Source organism: Ornithodoros turicata, chromosome 5 (assembly GCF_037126465.1).
Source record: "Ornithodoros turicata isolate Travis chromosome 5, ASM3712646v1, whole genome shotgun sequence".
In the NCBI taxonomy this organism is placed as follows: domain Eukaryota; kingdom Metazoa; phylum Arthropoda; class Arachnida; order Ixodida; family Argasidae; genus Ornithodoros; species Ornithodoros turicata.
Genome location: NC_088205.1, coordinates 75422199 through 75447402, shown reverse-complemented (window position 1 = coordinate 75447402; position 25204 = coordinate 75422199). Strand labels below are relative to the sequence as shown.

Below are 25204 nucleotides of genomic sequence, written 5' to 3'. Positions count from 1 at the left end.
TTCTGTCAACGTTGAATGAACCATGTTTCGCTTTTGAACCAGGACGCCAAAGTTGTTATCCCGTTGTGCAAGTGGTGTGCTTCTCACATCGGATAGCGCAAAATTACACGTGAATGTGCTGGTCTTCCCGTCAATACCAACGACTGCGACTTGTGCACGAGTTCGTGGACAACTTCGGTTTGTTTCTAGCGCAAATATCTCGGTGTTGCACCTTTGGTTTCCACGTAAAAACCAGATACGTATCCGTGAAAGCGGGAGCTACGAATCTGGCTGACATTTGCACGGACGAAAAAATCGTGAGTGCTGTGACGCCGCTGACATCGGAGATGCTGGGACTTTAGTTATAGGTAACGATTCGATGGTAAAGCGCAAAAGAACTGGACCATGCACACCCCAGGAAGACAAACGCGGCGAGGAATCGTAAGCTTTTTTACTTTCTTGGTTAGGCCTACAGTTCGTAGTCCCCTTTTTCGCCGTCGCCATGTTTCCACACTTGTTTATTTTGAATATTTTGAGCGATCGCAGATTCCCTGTTCAGTTCTCACGTCACGATTGTACATGACACACCGCCTCTCAAACTTTTCCGCGAAATAATAGATACTTCACGGCGTTTTCACACTGCAACGACAAGAAGTGCATAATATTGCTAGCCTCAGTTTCGGTGTCATCAGGAAGCCATGTCAACTAACTTTTTTTTCTTTTTTTGCCAGTTTGTTGGCACTACTTATGCCTGCTTAGTGACTTGGCCGAGTTATCTGTCACTCAAAACCGATCTAATGGTGTCTTCCGTCCGCACTCTCAGGTTAGCATCGGAGACTACCGTAGATGCCGGCGATGTTGCACAACAACAGGGAAGGACGCGTTCGCAAAATGCACCTCGCACAGTCGCAGGAACAAGCGGTTCAACAACTCCTGCTCAAGAATCGAACCCTCCTGCCCAAGAGAAGACAGAAATCAAAAGCCAGGCAACACCTCGGTCGAGCTGCCGAGTGTTGAAGAGACTTCGCAAAGATGCTAGTCCTCCGCCTCAAAACAACACCGTGTCACAAACTGCCAGCAAAAAGACAAATGGTAAAAAACCTCGCTACGTCCCGTAGGAAGCAGTTGTTACAGTGTTTTGTGTTGTAGTGCCGTTTCCGTGGTCTCGTCCACAATACATGTGACATGAAAGTGTGATCGACACGTGATCTCTGTGAAATCGATTTTCAGCATCAAAACAAAATGCAGCCGATTCGGGGAAAACACGCAGGCCGTGGGAATTGTGGAGTACTGAAGATAAGAACTCGTTTTTTGAAGCCCTTTGCGAGGTACGGCTCATACCTTCGATAGTTTTCAGTCACTGTGTCTGTTTCAGTGCTGTGCTGTATAGTCAAAATGTCATCTGTCAAAGACACGGGCTTTTTACTATGTTTCAGTTTGGCAAAGACTTCGAAAGCATTCAGTCGTACATTGCTCAGCGAAGTAAGAAAAAGGGGGTTCCTCTCCACGGCATCAAAAACAAGGACCAGGTTCGACATTTTTATTACCGAACTTGGCACAAGATCTCGAAAGTCATGGATATTGGTGAAGGTAGGCAAGATGGGATACCTGTCGCATACATTTTGTAATTAGCTGTTAGGGGTTGCCCTTAATATAACGTATCTTCGACAGACGTCAAAAAGCAGACGCAAGAACTTTATGGGCTCATCAACTATGCAGAGCTTCGAAAGAAGTACAGTGCATGTATGGACCCTGCAGCGGATGAGTTATATGGCAAGCTGACTTTCTTTCCGCCGTTTCTTTTTCAGCAATAAACGAACGTAATGGACAGCTTTTGACAGAGCTTGTGCTTAGTGGGTGAGCATGTTTTCGCTACTTTACTCCAGCATCTTTCATTTCCACGAGGAGACATTTCTGCACTTCAGTGTCCCTTTAATTTCAAAACTGCTTTACAGCTCTACAATGGTGAAGATCAAGGGAAAGAGGGTCAGAATAAAAACTCCACTTTGCAGAGCACTCAAGAAGTTGAACAATGTGGAAGGTGAGTGGAATCTCACAAAGCACTGTGTGAATGCATTAGCGAAGTGGATGCGTGCGTGTAAATGCATGTGGATTCGTGCTTATGAATAGTGCGAATATATCGTACAAATAGTAGTACGTAAAAATAATAATACAGTAAAGGGAGGGAAAGTTCCCTGCTCAGGCATACTCCATCTTGTGCTAGCTAAGTAAAATATGCATTGTTTTCATAGTAACAGCAACACTGCAAGTAAACACATCACGTGATACATGGAATCGTAAAATTATCCAAAATTGTGTTAGAAATTCTGCTGAAATATTGTGTAAACTCGAGTGAACCCAAGGACGGAACACAGAGAGCACACCTATTGATTTATTTATCAAAACGTGGAACACAGGTTTGCAGAGTACACAACATGGGTCTTCTTCAGATTCTTAAGAGCTCCCATGAAAGATGGCACAGCCCAGTTTTTTTTACGTTGATGCGTCCATAGGAAACTATATAGTTTTGAAACCCACTTAAAGCGCTTGTTCTTCTGCAGATGCAAAAGATGGAGAACCAGCAAAGTTACCGCAAGAAATTTACGTCGAGTTGCGACCCCGCTGCAACGCTGCTTGGGCTCACGTTCAAGGGCTCGCTCAAAACCCTCGTGTGCGTACAAAGACTGGTCTGCAACGGAGGGTGTCTACCATCGTCGAATATCTCCAGCACAGGTGGCAGCCGCTCAGAGTGAAACAAGTATCCTTGCCTCAGAAGTGCACAAAATGGGTCGAGGAGTTACAACCGCGAGTACATCGTTAACTGGCGTAAAGAAGCACCCCTAATTCGGGTATCCAGGTACAGTCACCGACTGACCTATAGACCCTGTCACGTTACTTTCAAACCAGTAGTCTCCGTGAGCTCCTTAGCCTCATTCCCAGCGACGACACAACAGGGGTGGACTGCCAAAATCGCTCTTCCGATTGGGATAAATACTCGTGGCCGCACTCTTTAATGAGTATGATTGACAATGACGTAACATTCCAACATAACTAGTCATCCAGTAAACATCTGAGTAGCGTATCAACGTGCGAAAGATAGAGGAAAAAGAAGATTGCTCGCTTCCGCGCGCGACATGCACAGATGTTCACGTGAGGAGGGCTGGCCGATGCAATATCTGTTCTACACCGTTTCCCCAGCAGGAGAAAATGAATCGGCACGAAATGAACACGAATGGACACGAAAGTGAACGAAAACACACACACGGGAAAATGAAGGAACTCGGGGAAAACGGCAGTCCACAAACGTGCACAGTTCCTGTGACTACCACGGGGTGGCAGCACTAATGGCGGCGCCCATTCCTTGAATCGCGTTTTTGTGTATACTTTTAGGAGGAATGGTGGTCCGGGTTATCGAGCATTCCAAATGGCTAGTTGGTGGCTAACGTCGACTTTTTAGCCAAAATCTTTATTCCAGAGTGGCTTAGAAAACTGCCTGTGTTGCATCAGCACAGAATGACGCATAGCGACAGCTAGGGCCTCTGTACACAGTCACAAATGTGTCGACGTCTGCAAGGATCGCCGCAGTCGACAGAGAAGCATAAACAATATTTTTTGTCTTTGTCTCCGTTGTCCGAGCCTTCTGGTTGTCCGAACCTAGAACCTGCCAAATGATTTTTTGTCACCCATTAGTTGAGCGCATTTGCCATGGTGAGTAGAGAATGACATTTAACTACCACTATTGCCCGTATTTGGAAATAGACTATGGAGTAAGTCTGAAGCCCAGTAGTCGATCACGCGCATACGAGCTCAGCACTTCTGTACAAAGCGCTTATGTGCATATACTGTATCGGAGCAACCACCTACAAGACAATGTGAAATATGAGGGTAACACTCCCATCCATAACACGTACGTTTGTCATCATTTCTGCTAGCCACGACTCGAAACGAGAATTTCAGCAGTCCGGAGAGAATTGTGGCTGTTCAGCGCATTACTGCTGTAGTAAGCATCCTTAGCCTTGGTTCACAGAAAGAGCACATCCTTTCGGCACTCCCCAGCGGAGTGGCATCCGCGGTCACCGGTGCGACGCCTGAACCCAAGCTGGAGCTGCGAGTTTGGCCAGCAGAACGAATCTGTCCCATCAGCATCTCAACCGCTGACTCGACATCGAATCTGGACATCAGCTTGGAAGGCTACAAGAAAAACACTGGTATCGAGGGCACTAAGTGTCGTAAGCCAAAGCGAAATAACCCCAAGCCTCCAGTCAACATCCCTCCACCACAACCGCAGCCTCCTCAAGCAGAATCTGGGGATGGAAGCTCACAAGACACGCAGGCAACAAGTAAGTGTTATATATACACAGTCGAATATGGCATTATTCTGGAACATAGTGCTCAATTTCTTCACATGTTTGGTTTTCTATAGTAATACAGCAATTATTGATGCGCATTGTTTCTTGAACTGTGCGTTGTATGTAAGCAGTGAAGAGCTTTTCTTAAAATTTCAAGTTCTTAGAGGCTTGTTCTTCTGGAGAATTGACCTTATCTAAAACATGTCTTGGTAATACAGTCAAACTCCTTTACAATGAAACTCAGGGGACAGCAAAAAAAATTCGCAGTAAAGGCATTTTCGTTAAAAAGGATGTCCATTATTGGACCTCTAGGGCTCCAGCAGGACCGCAAAAAAAATTTGCTGTAGTGCTGTTTTCATTAAAAAGGTGTTCGCTATAAAGGAGTTTGACTGTATCTAGAGCCTGAAGTTTACGGCAAATATTTTTTCCGAAATTTGGGGGGTTAAAAATTGGGTAAATAAACGTGCGCTCTAAATTCGTGCGAATTCGGGTGAAAAAAAATTCCAGTACGCTAAATTCGGGGAGAAGTCTGGCTCAGTTACTCAAACTAACTGTGCTGGTTCGGTACAAACGGTGATGTAGCTGCATTTGCTGCCAAACAAGTTAGTGTGCATTCCTACAGACGTCTCAGTGAGGGCAATTTGCTGGGTAAAAATCGGGTTTCACCCTAATGAGGCAACATTCAATTGAGGGTGCAAATTCAGGGAAGAATCGGGTTAAACTCTAAAACTTCCGGCTCTAGTAATATCATATGGTACTGCGCATATGGTACTGTGCATCATCCACGTGACTGGCAGGAAGTGTACCGTTTGTGGTTGATTGTCATCAGTCTTGTGAGGTATTTCTGCTGTTTTGATATCTGATTGATTTCCATTTTTGTGCGTAATCAAATTGTGGACTTTTGCGCATGCAAACAGTAATCGTAACCTTGGGATTGGAATCGTAACACCCGATTGGGACTGTTGGTCTTGAATCGTTGTGGGGAATAGCGCGGGGGACAAACACAAGGGAAGACACGAGAGAGGCACATGCAAGCAGCACTTCGTTTGTGTGTGTCCTTTTCGTGTTTTCCATTGTGTTTGCTCCCTGCGGTAATTCTTAGCAATGATTGGTATTGGAAGACGCTCCCTCAACCCTTTGTTGTTAGATACACTGGCCTTTTGTACGTTAAATGTATGTTAAAGACTAAGGAAGGATGAAATCCACTATGACGAAATGAAGCTCTCAGTGTGTGTCCCCTTTTCCCATGCAAGATTATTTATCGTTCCTTTTTCTTACGCTACTGTATTTATTACAAACTCCACCAGTTATAATAAACAGTCGCAGTGCATAGTAATGGTACCACATCAACGCGACGTTGACATCTACAGGATATTGCATGTAGATGTAGATTATATGTAGACTTCTGCACACAGTCCAACTGCAGAGACAGGGGGTAATTGGTATGCTTCAAACATGGTGTTATCAGTGCTAATAAACTATGATGAAGAAAGGGACAAACACAGGATGATAAGGAAGTCAGAAGGATCAAGGAAGCATGGCACATGCACTTGTTGAGCCCTTGTCCTTGTTGAGCATCGTGTCCTTGTTCCTTCCGTGTCGTTATTGCCTTCCGAGTGACAGTACTTTAAAGGACGCAACTCATTTTAACTTGCCAAACTAGATAATGGGATAGGGAAAGGAGCAGGAACCAAGCCTTAGGGTAACATTAATGGCGGATGACTAAAAACAACTGTCGATCGATGAAGTGCACCTGTCACGAGCGAGTCGTCGTCATTGTCTTCCCTTTTCTTAGAAATGGCTTTAATCCGTGTTTTACAGGTATGACAAGAATAATTTTGTGGTGTACAGCAGACCCTGTTTAGACCGAGTACCTTTAAGCGGGGCCTCGTGTTTTAGGGTTTTATGTTTTTCGAAATTTGGGACTCGAGTTTTCTTCCAAGATCCGTAAAGCACAGTAAAATCGGGCAATATGTACCAGGTGGAAAAGCAGATTTCCGGGTTGAAAAGCTTTAAGTAATCTTTCGGCAGTAAACTTCGTTGGTTGAGAGTTTAGCAATGTTCTCTGTACGTCCCTTTCTTTGTCTGAGTTTAGAAGCGCTGACATAACACCATCTCTTCTGTGCATGACTTGGCCCTGAGCTTGAAGTAAGCAAAAGATAGTCCTATGAAGTTTCTGCAAATCATTGTCCTCCAGGCACGAATCCTTCGCCACCGAGCACTCTGGAATCCCAAAGGTCCGAAAGCAATCCTGAAGAAGAAGCCACAAAGTCTTTAACTCTCCTTCAAAGCATGTTGGAACCTCAGGAAGAACCCCAAACAACGCAGATGAGCTCTCCTCAACATGCTGCACCCCTGTCGCCTCCCGTTGCACCTACGTCTCCTCCAACGGCACCCCTGCCACCCATCAGCAACGTGGAAGATCTGTGCAGCAGCCTTCCGACGACGGAAGATGCGGAGAAGCTGACTCTGGGCCAGCTGCTGGGCTTGGCTGCTGAAGAAGCCAGGGGAGGGATAGAGGAGGAAGAGGAAGTGGAGAAAGTGGAAGAGAAGGAAGAGGTGAAAAAAGATGAAGAAAGCAAGGAAGCCAAGGAAGCAAGGATAGCCAAAGAGGAGGAATTGAAGGAAAGGTACGAGAAGGGGTGGTCGGCAACGGAGGCTGGATTCATGACCGTCGGAGAGCTCTACCTAATGGTGAGTTGGATGTCGATTGTGTCGACACTGTGTGGTACCTTGACAAGTGGTCTGTGTGGTTGTGTATTTCGTAAACCCTCGTGTTTTTTTTTATGTTTTATGTTCTTTGAAGCTGGGGCAAACATCTGGTTTTATTTTAAGAGCCGTAAAATGCATGAGATCGGGCGATATTGGGTAAAAAAGCAGATTTTCGTGTAAAAAATAAAAACTGCGCTTCTCGCTGTTCACATGAACATGAGATGCTGAGTGAATGAAGAGTGCTTAGTACTCTACGACGCGTGTATCGGTGGTCGAACTTCCATTTTGGCAAGTTCGTTTTCAGTTCTTTGTTTCTTTTTTGTTGTTGTTGTTGTTGTTGTTGTTTTACCTGAAGTGAATTTGAGTGGAAATGAGCTTTACTCGGTTTAACTCTAGACACAAGACTATGTACCTGTTACCTACATGCCATATGCTTTAGACAGTTTCAAAGTTACTGTGCTATTGTATGCAGCAGTGGTATAATTCTTACTTTTATTTAATGGCACATTTTTGTCTCATTTGTTGGCCTTCAGTGAAATGATAATTCTTGCATGCTCTAGCGCACGAAAAGTTGTCATCGAAACTAGATACTCCTAACTGCTCGAATTTTATTCTGACCACGTAAAATATGTCACAGTACAAATTAAATTGCTGTTGGAGGATAAGGCAACTCCGTTACCAGTTCATGCATGCCTTCCTCCTCAGCTTTTCCATGTGTAACCAGTGTTAGAAACCTATCGAGGATGGTTCTGCATGGATTCAGAGATATCAAACGACACTTTCAGATGGGACGTCCGACTAAAATCGTGCTGCATTACGACTTTGAGCATCCGGAGAAAGACGCCCCAAACCGCGACTCAAATGGCAAGGTGGATCATCGGTTCACGACAGTTCTCAAAAAGCTAGTCTCCTTGGCATCAACAATGTTCTCAGAAAAGAACAAACAGGTACGTAACGAAAGGATTAGTGGCACTCGGGAGATTGCGGAAGAATGCCTTTGGTATTTTCTCGTACGTCAAACATAGGGCCCGATGTCGCCACCAGCTGGCAGGAGCGGCATTGCGGGGCTCGCAAACTGCTCTCGAGCATCCGGCACTCCGCCGTCGTCGAAGTCCGTGGCAAGCCGCGCCATCGGCCGCAGTCCGTCGGCACGCTCGAATCCGCGGCCGACCCTGCAGCAAGTGCAGGAAGCGCAGGTGCAGGATTCTGCTGCTGCTGCCCTTTCCACTGCGGAAGGAAACATGACGACGCAGCCTTCTTCGGCCGGTGGAGCAAAATCTGATCAACACGTATTTGTGGTTCCTGTTGGCACGGCCCCACGTTCCCAAAAGGCTAACGCGATAACAGCCGTGCAGGACGCAGTCCAGGAGCAGATTGATGTAAGGAAGAATCTTTTTTTGCTCATCGTGTGGCACACATATATAAAGTTCAGCTATAAATGTGAATGTTGCGATTGTTACGAGAGCCCGCATAAGTGTGTAGCATCTTCCCAAAATTCAGGACGTAAAGAGATAAATTATTTATAGGGAAATGATGTGTTATAATGCTATGCAGAGCAGGTCAAGAGACTGTGCATCTCTCATCCTTCTTTCTTTCCCCATTTACGAAAGCCATTCCCTCATTGGTTGGGTTTTGGATAAAGGGAAAACAAGTTTGAAGCGAACCTTGTTTATTGCCTTCCACGGTCTCGGCATCGGTGACAAGATGAGACTAAGTCAGCGAAGCAGTATACCTAAGGCCCTTCTTTTTCTGCTGCGGCAAATCCTGAATTCCGCAGCAGGGAACTATGAATCCTGCATTTTTCCGCGGTAAAAGGCAAATTTCTCCAGTTCAGACAGAAAATACTCTGTTAGCTCTTAGTGTGGAGGAACACTGTTACAACTCCAAAAGCTTTTGTGACTTAGCATAACAAGGTACATTGTACTTTCTTCTGAGAGGGAGTGACGTTTGTCACTGACTATCAAATTGTACTTGCTAAGTGACTTCTCTGCATGTACAGAATTTACTGTCACACAGAGGTACTTCACAGCTGTGGACACCAAAGCGGGGGTCAGCGTTTGCATTCCACTCCAGAATCTCAATACGTTAGAGGGTTGTTCCAGCACACAGATGGGGCCACATCACGGCCTGGTGACCTTATCTGGTTGGCACATCTACGCTGTAACGCACACCGACCCGGTGCGAACAAAGTCCGTTCATCTCGAGCATAAACTGAGTTAAGCACGCAGTTTCTGCAAAATTGTGCGCAAAACCTCATATTCCGCGGCAGACCTACAGTTCCGCGAATTTTTGCAGAATCGCGGAATCGCAGAAAAGAAAGGGCCTTAAACATACCTAAACAGCTGCCCTTTAACTTCACCTCTTCTCGTGCACGAAGACACACTGTTGTAGCACATTACAACATGAGTTCCAATATAGAAAGTGTCATGTGCTGTTCGCCCCCCATAAAACTATGGCTCGTGTGTCAGCACTTACACTGTGCTCGCGTCACTCCGCAGAAACTTATTCCGGGCAACAGAAGAGGCAACAGGATGCGGACAAACCGTAAACCGGTCGTAGTGCAACGACCACTCCTGCCCAGGGCAGACCAGCGACCAGTCACTGTAGTACAGCTTCTACCGTCACCCCAAACGCTGGCGACTGTAGTTCAGCAGCAGCCCGCATCATCAGCTGCAACGCCTGTGCCGGCAACTGGCATTGGTGAAGCTCTGCAGCCAGGAAGTGGAGTGGTTAACCTACTTCCAACAGGTCTGTCGTGTTGTGATGTGAAGTTAGAGCTTCGGATGTCAGGGCTAAACCCGGTAAAACACATTATTATTACCCCCCACCCCAATATGCATCGTCATCAGTTAGGATAAACCCGAGACCCTGAAAACAAGCTTGCAAAAATGCAAATTCAACCACCGATATGGGCACCGGAGAATGCTAAACACTGCACTTTGCAAACATAGCTGCTCAGCACTTTGTGTTCATCTGAAATGCCCAAAGCTCTTTTTTAAATTTCCAGTCCGAAATACTGTGTCACCCAGTTTTACAGCCCCTGAAATAAAACCTGTTTTTTGCCCCCCCCCCCTCCCCCCCCCAATAAAAACACAAAAAATAAGGAAAAAAAAACAAGGGTCTATGCATAGAGCCTGAGGAAATATTTTTTTTCCAAATTCGGGAGGTAAAAATCGGGGAAATAAAAATGTTCTCTAAATTAATGTGAATTCGGGTCGAAAAGCTTCCAATATGTTAATTTAGGGAGAAATCTGGCTCTATTACTCTAACGAACTGCACTGGTTTGGTACAAACAGTGATGTAATTTGTGTTTCCTGCTATACAAGCTAGTGTGCATTGCTACAGACACTTCAGGGAGGGCAATTTGCTGGGTAAAAATCGGGTTTCACCCTAAAGAGGCAACCTTTAATTCGGGGAAGAATCGTGTTAAACCCTAAAACTTCAGGCTCTATCTATGTATAGTTGGTATGCTGGTGTGCGCCGATACCCAACATTTGGCCTGTCTTTTGTAGGGTCAACGTTCGATGTTCATGTTCCATTGTCGTCGGCAAGTGCCGCCAACATGATTCTGCCAGTAGCGTCACAGGTGGTGGTGACAACAACGTCTCCTCCTCTAGTGTCATCATCTCCGATGACGAGAGATTCCGTTATGCTTTCTTCTGGGTTACCTCTTCCGGTGAAGACCCTCTCCCGTGACATGGAAGAAAGTGTTGTCTCCTCCACTGTAGTATCGGTCACAGCGACTGTACTGCCAGTGGACGAAAATGCCAATTGCTCGGAGGTGCGTTTTCAAAATCTCCTTTAAGGGGTTGAGAGGCCATCTCTGACTGCATGAGTTTAATGCACTGTTTATAACATTGTAGCGCACATATTCAATACACGAAGCCACACTTGTTTCCGGGGCACACTGCTTTTGTGAAAACATAAAAATGCTTCCTGAAGCTCCATAGAATGCTTATGACACCAAACAGTGAATTTTTCTACAGTTGCCATGGGAACAGGTACATATCACACCTTCCCATGAAGAGCTGTGCACATTGTTTTGTGCAGTAACGCATATTATATTTATGGAGACTGAGGTCAGGGGGAGAGAGTGAAGGCATCCCTCTCGCAGTGACTGATTTTCGGCATGCAATAATTTCCAAATACGGGACCACATTGGCACGGTACTTTGCTTGGTGTATTCAGCTTCATCAACACAATTCTCCCAAAAATGGGAAAATCGTTTCACAACCCCTTTAAGATCATTGTCTCGCTATCGGATGATGTCACTTTCATAGAGCAGGGATAGTGCATTTCCTGCTAATGTGAGTGTGTTGCATACCACAGGGTCCCATAGCTCCAGTGAGCTTGACAACAGCAGCCACCAGAGGGAACGATGTTTCGAGCTTGCCAATCTCGCCACCAAGCATATCCTCACTGCTTGATATCTCCTTGCCCGATAGTAAGTTCGCTCCTGCACTTTGCCATACTTATCACTTTTAAAGCACGTAAAATTGTGCGCACATGCCACAACTGACATCGGGCGAGCAACTGGTGTGTTGCGCAACGACACTTGTAGTGCAGCATTTCAGCCATTGATGGTGGCTATACGTCGTTTCTCATTGTTGTCAGTATTTTAGTTGCGGAGCTATTATTTACTTGAACTGTTCCGCCATCCTGTGTCGGGAAGGAACAAAGATGGTGTTTATGGTGACTGCAAAAAGAAAAGTTTTTGGTGATAATAACTGCTTGTACTTGCATTGCCGCCCTGAATGTCACATGCCACTGACTAATCGGTGGCTGCTTTACCGAGACGAACGAGAGGTTGAGGCGACATAGCTGAGTCGTTGAGTGCCGTTGTTTCTCCGGCACAAGTACAGGAAGTGTACACAGCCTGTATGGCTGTTTGCCTCTTTGAATCATTGACCTTTTGGCTTGGGAAAAGTGTTCGTATTACCCCGAAACGTAGCACATTCTATTTAAGCCGTTCGGGCCGGGACTTTAAAAAATTGGTGTCATCCCCAAATCTATATAATCCGTGACTGTGTCATTGAGATTCTAATTTGGAATATCCTAACGGATCTTTTCACCACTTACCATCTTCAGGCCTCCCATCGGATGCACCTCCAGTGATGCCAGATGACAATTCGTTGCTGAACTTTGCAGCTGCATCTGTAACTTCCAGCACAGCGCTTACTTGTGAGTTGTATTGTACACTCGTCGTCACTCAAGATTGCAATGTGAGCTGCAGTCGTCATGTTTTATGGGTTACGCTCACTGAGTGGGACGTTCTGCAAGATGCAGGTGTTCTTTGCAGTGGTTAACGTTTTGTGGTGTTGCATAGAATTAACAGATTTTTTGGGTGCCGATTATTCGGACTCGTTCGATACTTCGGACTTCCACTGGGAACTGTGACGTTCGCCATAGAAACAATACATTTTTTACTACTATTTCTCTCTCTGGTCAGATTGAAGTCCGAAGGTCGGGTTTTTGCGGACTAGAACACTTGAGGTACGACTATTTTTGGCACTACGGCGGCACCTTTGAAACCGCCATTTTGGATCGTGCGCTTGGATTGGATTGGCAATTGGAATCCTTGTCGAGACCGCTCGGAAATTTCTGAACCGCACTGCTACGTGGTGCCATAGAGGCGGCGAGTGTGTGCCACTCCTTTCAGCGCGGGCACTTTCGGGAGTTGGGATGCTAGTCAAGATTTTGTTTGGGCACGCTGTTCACGCTGTTCACCAGGTTTTGACGCGTTGTCACTATTGCAGTGATGGAAGTGCTGCGCCAAACTGCTCCAATCATTGGGTGCTGTACCACCCTGCGCCGTAGAGGGTGTTTTTGTTGAATTTGTGCCAAAGTACGGAGTAGCTGACTACTTCGCACTGCCAAGTCCAGAAACTCGGTCGGCTACTGTAAATGTAGTTTTGTACACGATCTTTTATGTAAGGGCAGTAAATGTGACGCGCTGTGAAGTCTGCTGCCGAAGAGAAAGAGTGACTTTGCAGCGTTGGAAGCAAACTTCTGCTAATATACTGACCCATTTCTGTCTAGCATTTGAAGTGCAAAGCAAGGAAGAAATGAAATCGAGCAATCTAATTGACTCTCCAGCAAAGTCCACCCTGGCCACACCGCCAATGAGCCCCTTCAAGCTGGTTCCCTCGGCTCCCGATCCCAACTGGCTGAACGGGGAGGTTGGTACAAAGTTTTTAGCGCAACAATCTCAATTTTCCACGCACTGCGAAATATCTGTACTAACGATAACCAAATTCCTTGTCTAGAGCTCAGATTTCTCGCTGAGCAGCCTGCTGAACACGTTTGATTCTCCGCTGAAGGCGAATCCTACGACATCCTCTTCGGGATGTCCCGCACTTTCGTCGGAAAATTCGAACCTTGATCCGATTGCAAGGCTTGCCCCAGATGTAAGTTTAATAACCTTTTTCTTTTTGTCTAAGGAGTACGTTGCATTTTAGGTACCAGTTTAAACATTCAGATCAGTCTTCTACTTAAAAATGTGAACGGTAGGAACAACTTATTTATTTACACATGGTAAACAAGACTTTCGTGCACGAGACTGCACTTCTTCAGGTTACAAAAATGTAAACATGGTACAGGCACATATATACAGTTGAAGGGGGAGTTCTGGCATGAGAGGGTAACAGGTTGATGGAAAGGATGCAAACAACAGATAAAAATCACAAGAACATAAATACAAAAGCAGGGGTATCAGAAGCGAAACAACGCGAGCCCAAGGGCTTATACACAGGAAACGAGAACACTTGTTGGTGACGTTCCAGGAATTAAGGATAAAAAGGGGGGGTTATGGCGACGGAATGAGGACACGGGTGCGGAGTACAAAGGTGACCAGTGGACCGTGCGAAAGTGAAGACGGAGGTGGTCTCAGGAGAGAGACAAACGAAGAAGAATGTGGAAGTTGGAGAGTAGTGTGTGTGTGTTTATCATTATCTTGTTTTATTTGAAAAATTATATTTACGGGTTCAATAATTGTAGTGGGCCTGCGTGGATGTTCAAACCATGAGGCTTCAGAGACTGGAATTTTGCAATTAAAAAGGATTCGCGATTTTTGCGCTTCATGTCACTGTTATAACCCGATTCAAGGATAACGATTTTGAGGTCTGTACCTAAAGCGTGTCCAGAAAGGTTAAAATGTGTAGAAACGGGTGTAGGATGGTTATTAACAATATCGGATTTATGGCCGTAAAACCTTTCCCTCATGGTGTTCGAGGTTTCTCCAATATACTGAATACAACATTTCGTGCACATAATGAGGTAACATACGTTAAAAGAGTTGCAGTGCAATCCCTGTCGGATTTCGAAAATAAAAGAGTTTGAGGTGCTCGAGATAAATGTACATGGGCTAATGAAATGACATGTTTGGCAGCGTTTGTTACCACAAGGGGAACACCCAGGATTTGGTCGGGATAGACGGGATGAAACTAGTAAGTTACGAATGTTACGTGATCGACGGAATGTGATATTGGGGGGAGCAGGAAAAATTATTTTAAGTTTTTCGTCGCTGTGAAGTATGTTGAGATGGCGGGTGAAGATGGACCCTGCGCCACTCAGTGCTTTGTTATAGGCGGTAACGAAGGATAAGGGGTTTTGTTGCTGCCGCGGTTCATGTGAAAGTAATTTATCCCGATCTAGAGATTTGCACGCGGAGAGAGCATTGTTTATAAGGTTGGGAGGGTAGTTTCGTTTTCTAAAATCGTTGGACATTTCTTCAGCGCATGCCTCAAAATCTTCTGGGTTAGAGCATATGCGTTTTAGACGTGTAAATTGACCAAAGGGGATGTTCCTCTTCTGAGTATTAGGATGGTAGCTGTTAAAATGAAGGTACTGGCGTTTGTCAGTGGGTTTCTTGTATAGATTCGTGACCAGCTTACCAGACTGTATAGAGACAGTCACGTCTAGAAAATTCACTGATGCGTGGGAAAGATTACACGTGAACTTGATGGCCTGATGTACGGAGTTAAAATGCTCGAAAAACGCAATTAAGGATGGTTCATCACCCGACCACACGATGAAAATGTCGTCAATGTACCTTAAGAAGACTAAAGGTTTGATCGGGAAGGATGCTAATGTTTTTTCTTCGAATTGCCCCATGAAAAGATTCGCATAGTTGGGAGACACGCGTGACCCCATTGCTGCACCTTGAATTTGGACAAAATGTTTTTCGTTAAATATAAAGTTGTTGTACATGAGCACAAGCTCAAGGAGCGAGAGGACAGCTGATGTCTGGAGAAATTCAGACGGGAAAGATTCAAGAAAAACTTTCACCGCATCGAGACCCTCATCGTGTGGTATGTTTGTATAAAGGGATGTAACATCCATAGTAGCCAAGATGACGTTGCTCAAATCGCTGTTCTGCTTATTAATCGAATCGACTTTGAGGAGAAAGTCATTGGTGTCTTTTACGTAAGAGGGCAGAAGCGGAGGAACGTGTTTGATACAATGGTCTAAAAGGAGAGAAATGTTTTCGGTGGGTGTGTTTATTCCTGATATTATAGGCCTGCCGGGGTTATTTTCCTTGTGTACCTTAATGATTAGGTAAAATGAACCTGGAGTAGCATTTTTCGGTCTAATGAACTCCGCAATGTTACGTGGAATAGAATCGTTAGCGATTAGCGCGCTGATCTTTTGGTTAATTTTGCGACAAAATAGTGGGGTGGGGTCAGAGTCAAGAGGCTTGTAGAACCTAGCATCACTGAGGTGCTCATTTGCTTTGCTGACGTAGTCTGAAGTATTCATCACGACAATTCCTCCGCCTTTGTCAGCGGGCCTGATTATGATATCATCACGAGACTTGAGATTCCGTAGTGCTATCCTTTCTTGCTTAGATAAATTAAATGATCCCCGGTTGTCAAAAGTGTTAAGAAGGCCTTTGATGTCATTGGATACTGCCTTAATATAATTGTCGATCATAGGGCTAGTTTTTGATGGGTCAGGGGTCCAGACGGAAGGTTTCTTAAATGGCGTTACTTCAGTGCGTGCACTGCCGTGAAAAAATGTTTGCAAGTGCATTCGTCTACCTAAATTTTGGAGATCATTTAGAATTTCAAATTCATCAACACCATGGGGAGTGGGGACAAAGCTCAGTCCTTTGGATAAAACGCTGGTTTCAGCTTTCCCTAGCGTAACGCCTGATAGGTTAAAAACAACACTTAGTGGTGGACCTACAGAAGTCTGTGGGTGGTCTAATAAAACAGAACAAAGATTAAGGCTGGTGATGTCTGTAAGGTGGATATTATCACGACAAGCTTTCTTACACTTCGTGCGCTGTAATTGGGCGAGCTTATCGGAAGAAAAACGATTGAGTGTGAGCAATTCTTCTGGCGTTAGAGCGTGAGCTAGTTGACGGAGCTGGTTGTCTATGTCTTTGATTATGTAAGAACTTTCTGTTCGCAGAATTCTGATCAGTTCTATAGAAGCATGCGTTAATATGTTACGTCATCTCTTGGAACTACGCGGTGAGTGGAAATTGAATGTTGGGTGAACGTCAACCATTAAACCTTTGGGTACAACATTCTGTGCTATACAATCAGAGTAGAAATGGAAGTGAGAAACAAATCTAGTTTTTCTGTCTAATAACTTACGTGCCCTAAGGAACGTTGTAGAGTTTACATTGTCCGCACATAGTCAGTGAGAGCTCCTTGTGTTGTACCTCCGTGTCGCACGTCGTTGCTTCTTAGGCTGGCGTGTCCGGACCGAGGGAGTCGTGGCGGCGATAGGGGTGTCAGTCCGAACGGTGACGTCCGCGCTGCCAGGTGAACACGGTGGGCTTCTGTTTGGGGCTACTCCGGGAGTAGCCCCAAACAGAAGCCCACCGTGTTCACCTGGCAGCGCGGACGTCACCGTTCGGACTGACACCCCTATCGCCGCCACGACTCCCTCGGTCCGGACACGCCAGCCTAAGAAGCAACGACGTGCGACACGGAGGTACAACACAAGGAGCTCTCACTGACTATGTGCGGACAATGTAAACTCTACAACGTTCCTTAGGGCACGTAAGTTATTAGACAGAAAAACTAGATTTGTTTCTCACTTCCATTTCTACTCTGATTGTATAGCACAGAATGTTGTACCCAAAGGTTTAATGGTTGACGTTCACCCAACATTCAATTTCCACTCACCGCGTAGTTCCAAGAGATGGCGTAACATATTAACGCATGCTTCTATAGAACTGATCAGAATTCTGCGAACAGAAAGTTCTTACATAATCAAAGACATAGACAACCAGCTCCGTCAACTAGCTCACGCTCTAACGCCAGAAGAATTGCTCACACTCAATCGTTTTTCTTCCGATAAGCTCGCCCAATTACAGCGCACGAAGTGTAAGAAAGCTTGTCGTGATAATATCCACCTTACAGACATCACCAGCCTTAATCTTTGTTCTGTTTTATTAGACCACCCACAGACTTCTGTAGGTCCACCACTAAGTGTTGTTTTTAACCTATCAGGCGTTACGCTAGGGAAAGCTGAAACCAGCGTTTTATCCAAAGGACTGAGCTTTGTCCCCACTCCCCATGGTGTTGATGAATTTGAAATTCTAAATGATCTCCAAAATTTAGGTAGACGAATGCACTTGCAAACATTTTTTCACGGCAGTGCACGCACTGAAGTAACGCCATTTAAGAAACCTTCCGTCTGGACCCCTGACCCATCAAAAACTAGCCCTATGATCGACAATTATATTAAGGCAGTATCCAATGACATCAAAGGCCTTCTTAACACTTTTGACAACCGGGGATCATTTAATTTATCTAAGCAAGAAAGGATAGCACTACGGAATCTCAAGTCTCGTGATGATATCATAATCAGGCCCGCTGACAAAGGCGGAGGAATTGTCGTGATGAATACTTCAGACTACGTCAGCAAAGCAAATGAGCACCTCAGTGATGCTAGGTTCTACAAGCCTCTTGACTCTGACCCCACCCCACTATTTTGTCGCAAAATTAACCAAAAGACCAGCGCGCTAATCGCTAACGATTCTATTCCACGTAACATTGCGGAGTTCATTAGACCGAAAAATGCTACTCCAGGTTCATTTTACCTAATCATTAAGGTACACAAGGAAAATAACCCCGGCAGGCCTATAATATCAGGAATAAACACACCCACCGAAAACATTTCTCTCCTTTTAGACCATTGTATCAAACACGTTCCTCCGCTTCTGCCCTCTTACGTAAAAGACACCAATGACTTTCTCCTCAAAGTCGATTCGATTAATAAGCAGAACAGCGATTTGAGCAACGTCATCTTGGCTACTATGGATGTTACATCCCTTTATACAAACATACCACACGATGAGGGTCTCGATGCGGTGAAAGTTTTTCTTGAATCTTTCCCGTCTGAATTTCTCCAGACATCAGCTGTCCTCTCGCTCCTTGAGCTTGTGCTCATGTACAACAACTTTATATTTAACGAAAAACATTTTGTCCAAATTCAAGGTGCAGCAATGGGGTCACGCGTGTCTCCCAACTATGCGAATCTTTTCATGGGGCAATTCGAAGAAAAAACATTAGCATCCTTCCCGATCAAACCTTTAGTCTTCTTAAGGTACATTGACGACATTTTCATCGTGTGGTCGGGTGATGAACCATCCTTAATTGCGTTTTTCGAGCATTTTAACTCCGTACATCAGGCCATCAAGTTCACGTGTAATCTTTCCCACGCATCAGTGAATTTTCTAGACGTGACTGTCTCTATACAGTCTGGTAAGCTGGTCACGAATCTATACAAGAAACCCACTGACAAACGCCAGTACCTTCATTTTAACAGCTACCATCCTAATACTCAGAAGAGGAACATCCCCTTTGGTCAATTTACACGTCTAAAACGCATATGCTCTAACCCAGAAGATTTTGAGGCATGCGCTGAAGAAATGTCCAACGATTTTAGAAAACGAAACTACCCTCCCAACCTTATAAACAATGCTCTCTCCGCGTGCAAATCTCTAGATCGGGATAAATTACTTTCACATGAACCGCGGCAGCAACAAAACCCCTTATCCTTCGTTACCGCCTATAACAAAGCACTGAGTGGCGCAGGGTCCATCTTCACCCGCCATCTCAACATACTTCACAGCGACGAAAAACTTAAAATAATTTTTCCTGCTCCCCCCAATATCACATTCCGTCGATCACGTAACATTCGTAACTTACTAGTTTCATCCCGTCTATCCCGACCAAATCCTGGGTGTTCCCCTTGTGGTAACAAACGCTGCCAAACATGTCATTTCATTAGCCCATGTACATTTATCTCGAGCACCTCAAACTCTTTTATTTTCGAAATCCGACAGGGATTGCACTGCAACTCTTTTAACGTATGTTACCTCATTATGTGCACGAAATGTTGTATTCAGTATATTGGAGAAACCTCGAACACCATGAGGGAAAGGTTTTACGGCCATAAATCCGATATTGTTAATAACCATCCTACACCCGTTTCTACACATTTTAACCTTTCTGGACACGCTTTAGGTACAGACCTCAAAATCGTTATCCTTGAATCGGGTTATAACAGTGACATGAAGCGCAAAAATCGCGAATCCTTTTTAATTGCAAAATTCCAGTCTCTGAAGCCTCATGGTTTGAACATCCACGCAGGCCCACTACAATTATTGAACCCGTAAATATAATTTTTCAAATAAAACAAGATAATGATAAACACACACACACTACTCTCCAACTTCCACATTCTTCTTCGTTTGTCTCTCTCCTGAGACCACCTCCGTCTTCACTTTCTCACGGTCCACTGGTCACCTTTGTACTCCGCACCCGTGTCCTCATTCCGTCGCCATAACCCCCCCTTTTTATCCTTAATTCCTGGAACGTCACCAACAAGTGTTCTCGTTTCCTGTGTATAAGCCCTTGGGCTCGCGTTGTTTCGCTTCTGATACCCCTGCTTTTGTATTTATGTTCTTGTGATTTTTATCTGTTGTTTGCATCCTTTCCATCAACCTGTTACCCTCTCATGCCAGAACTCCCCCTTCAACTGTATATATGTGCCTGTACCATGTTTACATTTTTGTAACCTGAAGAAGTGCAGTCTCGTGCACGAAAGTCTTGTTTACCATGTGTAAATAAATAAGTTGTTCCTACCGTTTAATATCACTCTTTGATTTACTCACCACCGGCAACTTGACATCGCCTATTTTTTCTGCCTTCATAAAAATGTGAATTTATACTTAGAACCTGAAGTTTTCGGGAAATTTTTTTTGTAAATTCGGGGGGTAAAAATCAGGTAAATAAATATGTGCACTAAATTCATGCGAATTCGGGTGAAAAAACTTCCAGTATGCTAAATTCGAGGAGAAATCGGGCTCAGTTACTCAAACTAAGTGTAGTGGTTTGGTACAAACGGTGATGTAATTGCATTTGCTGCCAAATAAGTAAGTTTGTGCATTCCTACAGAGATCCCAGTAAGGGCAATTTGCCGGGTAAAAATCGGGTTTCACCCTAAAGCGGCAACCTTCAATTCGAGGTGCAGATTCGGGGAAGAATCGGGTAAAATTCTAAAACTTCAGGCTCTATTTATACTACAGTCGCCGATAATTTGGACTCCAAAAATTCGGACACACAGAACCACCCGGAAACGCCCCACAGAACCAGTGTATTTCCGCGTGCATTAATTCGGACCGTTCCTCGGAAGAAGTGCTCGATTATTTGTAGAGCCTGAAGTTTTAGGGTTTAACCCCATTCTTCCCCGAACTTGCACCCCACATTGAAGATTGCCACTCTAGGATGAAACCTAATTTTTACCTCGCCAATTGCCCTCAGTAAAACATCTGTAGAAACAAACGCTAGTTTGTTTGGCAGTAAACACAATTACATCACCGTTTGTACCAAACCAGTATAATTCGTTTGAGTAATAGAGCCCGATTTCTTCCAGAATTTAGCATACTGGAAGTTTTTCTACCTGAATCTGCATGCATTTAGAGCACGTTTATTACCCCGATTTTTACCCCCCGAATTTGGAAAAAAAAATTTCCCGAAAACTTCAGCCTCTAATTATTTGTACTCATCTCACTTCAAACCTGCATCGTTTCTGGAACGGTCGCACGAGCGCCGCAAGTACAGTTGAACAATGTGGTCCCAATATTCCGTACTATGTCACTGCGTTTTCGCAGGATGCACAGTTAAAAAACCAAAAACTTTGAGCCAAAATGCACGTAGGAGATAGAAAAGTATAGCGGTGCCTGTACATCAATAATTTACCGTTCATTTCCTTACATCAATACCTCTATCTGCCCCCTCTAGGTCGACACACAACTGCAGTGCCTCATGAACGAAAACAGCATCGACTACGTGGCCAAGTTTGCAGATCTTGCCGCGCAGATCGCATCTTCAAATGTCGAACACAAGTCGACGACATAGCTATCGGCGCCATCAGCGGTAGCAGCACCCGCACGGAGGAGTAATCTTTATTTATTTTGTAAAGCTCACGTTTCTCTCCTGTACATAGTGTTCATATGGTCACATCTTTCATAAACTCTGTAAGATGAGGACATGCTGCCTGTGAGTTCACAGTAGGACCCGTTTATAACAGTGCACAGATGTTTAGAGCAGGTCACTCTTATTCTTGTGTTCTGGAATCCTTGGTCATTGTGAGGCACGTTTCTGTTCCGAAAGGATTGTTTTGCCGTACAAAGAAGGTGTAATATACTCAAGGTTATGCAAGCAGACAACTTTTTTTTTCCCCGCCTTTTTCCAACTTGTATACACAGACTAAAATGTGGTTAGGTCTCTACACAACCTTTTGCTGAAGTCTAGCCCACGTACACAGCTGTCTTCACCGCATTTTGTGATTCTGGGCACTGTCCTAGGAAAGCAATCTCCCAAGCAGCGCAACATCTTGGGCCAATATTGCCAATATTGGACCAAGATTGGGCCAGTATTGCCAATATTGGACCAAGATTGAGCCAGTATTGCCAATAGCGGGCCAAAATTTGGCCAGTATTGCCAATATTGGACCAAGATTGGGCCAGTACTGCCAATAGTGGGCCAAGATCGGGCCAGTATTGCCAATATTGGACCAAGATTGGGCCAGTATAGCCAATATTGGGCAAAGATGTTGTGCTGCTTGGGCTCACATTGGAGGAACTAAATGTTGAGAAAAAAAAAACAAATTGTCTCAAATGTGAGCAACACTTACGCGCTGAAATGCATAGTTTCGGAATGAGCACGACTCGAGATTTGTTCCGTGCACACACTTTCTTTGGTTTTCTAGTTCCGTTCACTCGTTGCTGATCTTTTTGTTGCTAAGTTGCCAACAGGGCTTGCCAAAAAAGACATTTTGGAGCTTATTTGCAGTTTCCAAAGCCATTCAATGAGACATTTCTTAGGAAGTGCCAAACCAATGTTACGAGGGGAAACTCTTTCTCAAGACAGAATTAATGCCCAATGATAATGGTGGTGTATTTTGAAGCCTGGCCTATGATTTCTTTGCTTGCATATCTTTGCATTCCTTTCATACACAAACTCTCTGCAAGTGTTTCAGGACACAGGTGCTCAGAATCACAAAGATATTTTTATGCATAGGTATCTGTTTTTTCTTTGTTGTTGTTTTTAAGTGGGGGTGGGGGAGCATAAAAATCAGGTTTTATGTTAGAAGCTCAAGGACAGTGTAAAATGTGGCGATATCACAGGAAGAGAACAGCACACGAGATGGAGAGGGGGTGGCACAATGTGCAAAGTACTAGTATTTATAGCATTCACTGGTGCATGTATAAATGACCGAGTTCACGCTTTGGTGAGTACACGCGGTAAAAACTGGTTTTACTGGGTTTAACCCTAAAACTCGAGGCTCTACTATTTATGCAGCACCAACAGGCCTGCATTGTCACTTTTTTATGTGTGACCTAACTCAAAATGTTCAATGTTTGTTGTCAAAATTAGGCATCAAATTGGGGTTTTATTGCAATAGAATTTGGATAATGGCAAAAATTGGGAAACTGACAATGCAGTGGAGCAGTATGAACACTTTGATGAAGATCTGGTCCTTGTTATAACTGGGTTTAGCTGTGCTTATATACCACAAAGGCAATAACATGCATGGAAACATCACCTAAAAAAAAGGAGGACTGTGATTTGTGCATAACATGTTGAATAATGCACTTTGTTTGAATAATAATAATAATCATTATTATGGAAGCTTGTTTCAAAACCTGCTCAAGTTACTGACTGAATATATCTATTCATTGAACCAATAATGTACAAAGTGTTAAGCATTTGGCAAGCCTTAATTTTAATTCATTTTGATAGACTGTACAGATTTAAATGCCGCATACATTTCAAGCTTACATCACGCTTAAACCAGTTCTTGCCCACTACAGGTTCTTGCCTTAAGCAGAGGATACTGTAAAGTACAGTAAATCGTTGATACTGGAAGAGGAAGGTAGTTAGCAGCAGACAATGGCAATTATGAATCTGAAGGAATGTTACGTTAAACAGTTCCAGTGCTATTAGCGGTCATTTAAAAACATTTCTGTTCAATATATTCACTTCTGTAAAAGGACACATCTATTCTAGAGTAATATTTGTTGAAAACTGTGCTTCCCTATAGATAGGGCCTGACTTCTTCGGGTTTTATTTTTGGCCAAATTCGGGGGGTAAATATCAGGTGATATTTTTCATTCGAAAATTCGGGTGTATTCGGGTTAAATCCCGTTACGGCATATTCTGTCGTCAGGAATTCGGGTGTATTCGGGTGATTTTTTTTGTTTAATAAAAATTTGTCTTAACATGGAACTAATGTTTAGCAATGTTATCAAACTTTATTTTAATGCACGCTTACAAGCGTGCCACGCGACCCGGATGTTTTCGGGTAGATTCGGGTTAAACCCGAATTTTACAGATTTCGTTCGGGGGGTAAATATCGGGCGGATACGGGTTTAACCCTAAAAAGTCAGGCCCTACCTATAGAGTATATGTAGGGCCTTGTGTTTTCAGTTTTTTTGTTTTTTGAAGAAAAAAAAGGGGGGGGGGTAAAAATCAGGACAGTGTTTTATATCGGGAGCTGTAAAACAGAGTAAAGTTGGGTGATATAACCCAACCCTGTCTAACCTTAAAACACAAATCCCTAACTATATTTACCCCATCTGGTCTGTATGTAGCATTCTTGAAGTGTAGCTGAGAGCCACTATCTTGTCATTCAAATTGCAAGTATACATGCTGTACAGTTGCATTTATGTGACAGCAATGCCGTTGCCTACGGGGGACAGAGGGACAACACCCTCCTCCCGGCCTGAAGGGGTGCCAAAAGGACCCCTATGGAAATACGGGGGGGTCTTGTCCCACTTGTCTGCCCGGAGGCAAAAAGTAGACGCCGGCCCTGTGTGATGGCTCCCCAACGCTGCGTGTAGCCAACAGAATGTGCTGGGCCAGGTCCTCTGGCACTGCATATTTGGCTAACGAAAATTTAAGGCAACTTATCATGATCTGAACGAGCATGAGAGTTGGGGTAGTTGGTACATGCTTGCTAAAAAGTGCAGCCAAAGGTGACGACACACGCGAAAGAAGACACAGGGCTTTGGCTACATTTTTTTTTAGCAAGCACGATCAACGCAGGAGCAGAGCAGTTGGTAGAAGGCAGTGTTTGCGGCAAACTTTTGTGAATGGAATGTTGTTGTAGCTTTCGCAAGGTTGCAATGAATGTTGAACGGCAATTATTGAATACATTGGACTTCCACAAAGAACATACAAAGCTCTGCCATTTCTAAATGATTTGCTACATTGCAAGTGCAGCAACAAAACAGCATAGAGATTTTTTTTTTTTTTTGCGTGTGTATCAAGAGCATCACATTGAAGTAGCATTGTTTGATTCACATGTACATATTTATTACTTGGGGGGGGGGGGGGGGTTGTCATGTACATGTTTGGGATGGTTACATCAGTACAGGACAATTGGTATTAAAAAAAATATGCATAACTAGACTTCTTTCTGTCTCAGTATACAGCATCACACCATATAATAAGCACAACAAATTGCCTTAAAGGGGATAGTCTCATGGAGCATGACTAGAGCCTGAAGTTTTAGGGTTTTACCTGATTCTTCCCCGAAATTGCACCTCGAATTGAAGGTTGCCTCTTTAGGGTGAAACCAGATTTCTACCTGGCAAATTGCCCTCACTGGGATGTCTGTAGGAATGCATTAAT

The 25204-nt window shown here is 44.2% G+C and overlaps 1 protein-coding gene across 1 annotated transcript; it reads left to right on the top strand.

Moving 5' to 3' along the window:
- The first annotated feature begins 550 nt into the window (after nt 1-550).
- Nucleotides 551-23200, top strand: LOC135394821 (protein cramped-like). Its single transcript, XM_064625831.1, has 18 exons — nt 551-1071; nt 1210-1307; nt 1416-1569; nt 1651-1722; nt 1788-1836; nt 1935-2020; nt 2541-2737; nt 4007-4319; nt 6526-7022; nt 7826-7987; nt 8066-8419; nt 9539-9788; nt 10553-10821; nt 11370-11484; nt 12129-12221; nt 13080-13219; nt 13307-13447; nt 21308-23200. Exons 1-18 carry the CDS (start codon nt 678-680, stop codon nt 21422-21424), a joined length of 3501 nt encoding a protein of 1166 aa, XP_064481901.1. The 5' UTR covers nt 551-677; the 3' UTR covers nt 21425-23200.
- Nucleotides 23201-25204: the final 2004 nt, after the last annotated feature.

Coding starts and splice junctions, on each gene's coding strand:
- LOC135394821 (XM_064625831.1), top strand. CDS start 678: ATGTCAACTAACTTTTTTTTCTTTTTTTGCCAGTTTGTTGGCACTACT. Junction 11,485..12,128: donor TGATATCTCCTTGCCCGATA/GTAAGTTCGCTC, acceptor TACCATCTTCAG/GCCTCCCATCGGATGCACCT. Junction 13,448..21,307: donor TTGCAAGGCTTGCCCCAGAT/GTAAGTTTAATA, acceptor TGCCCCCTCTAG/GTCGACACACAACTGCAGTG.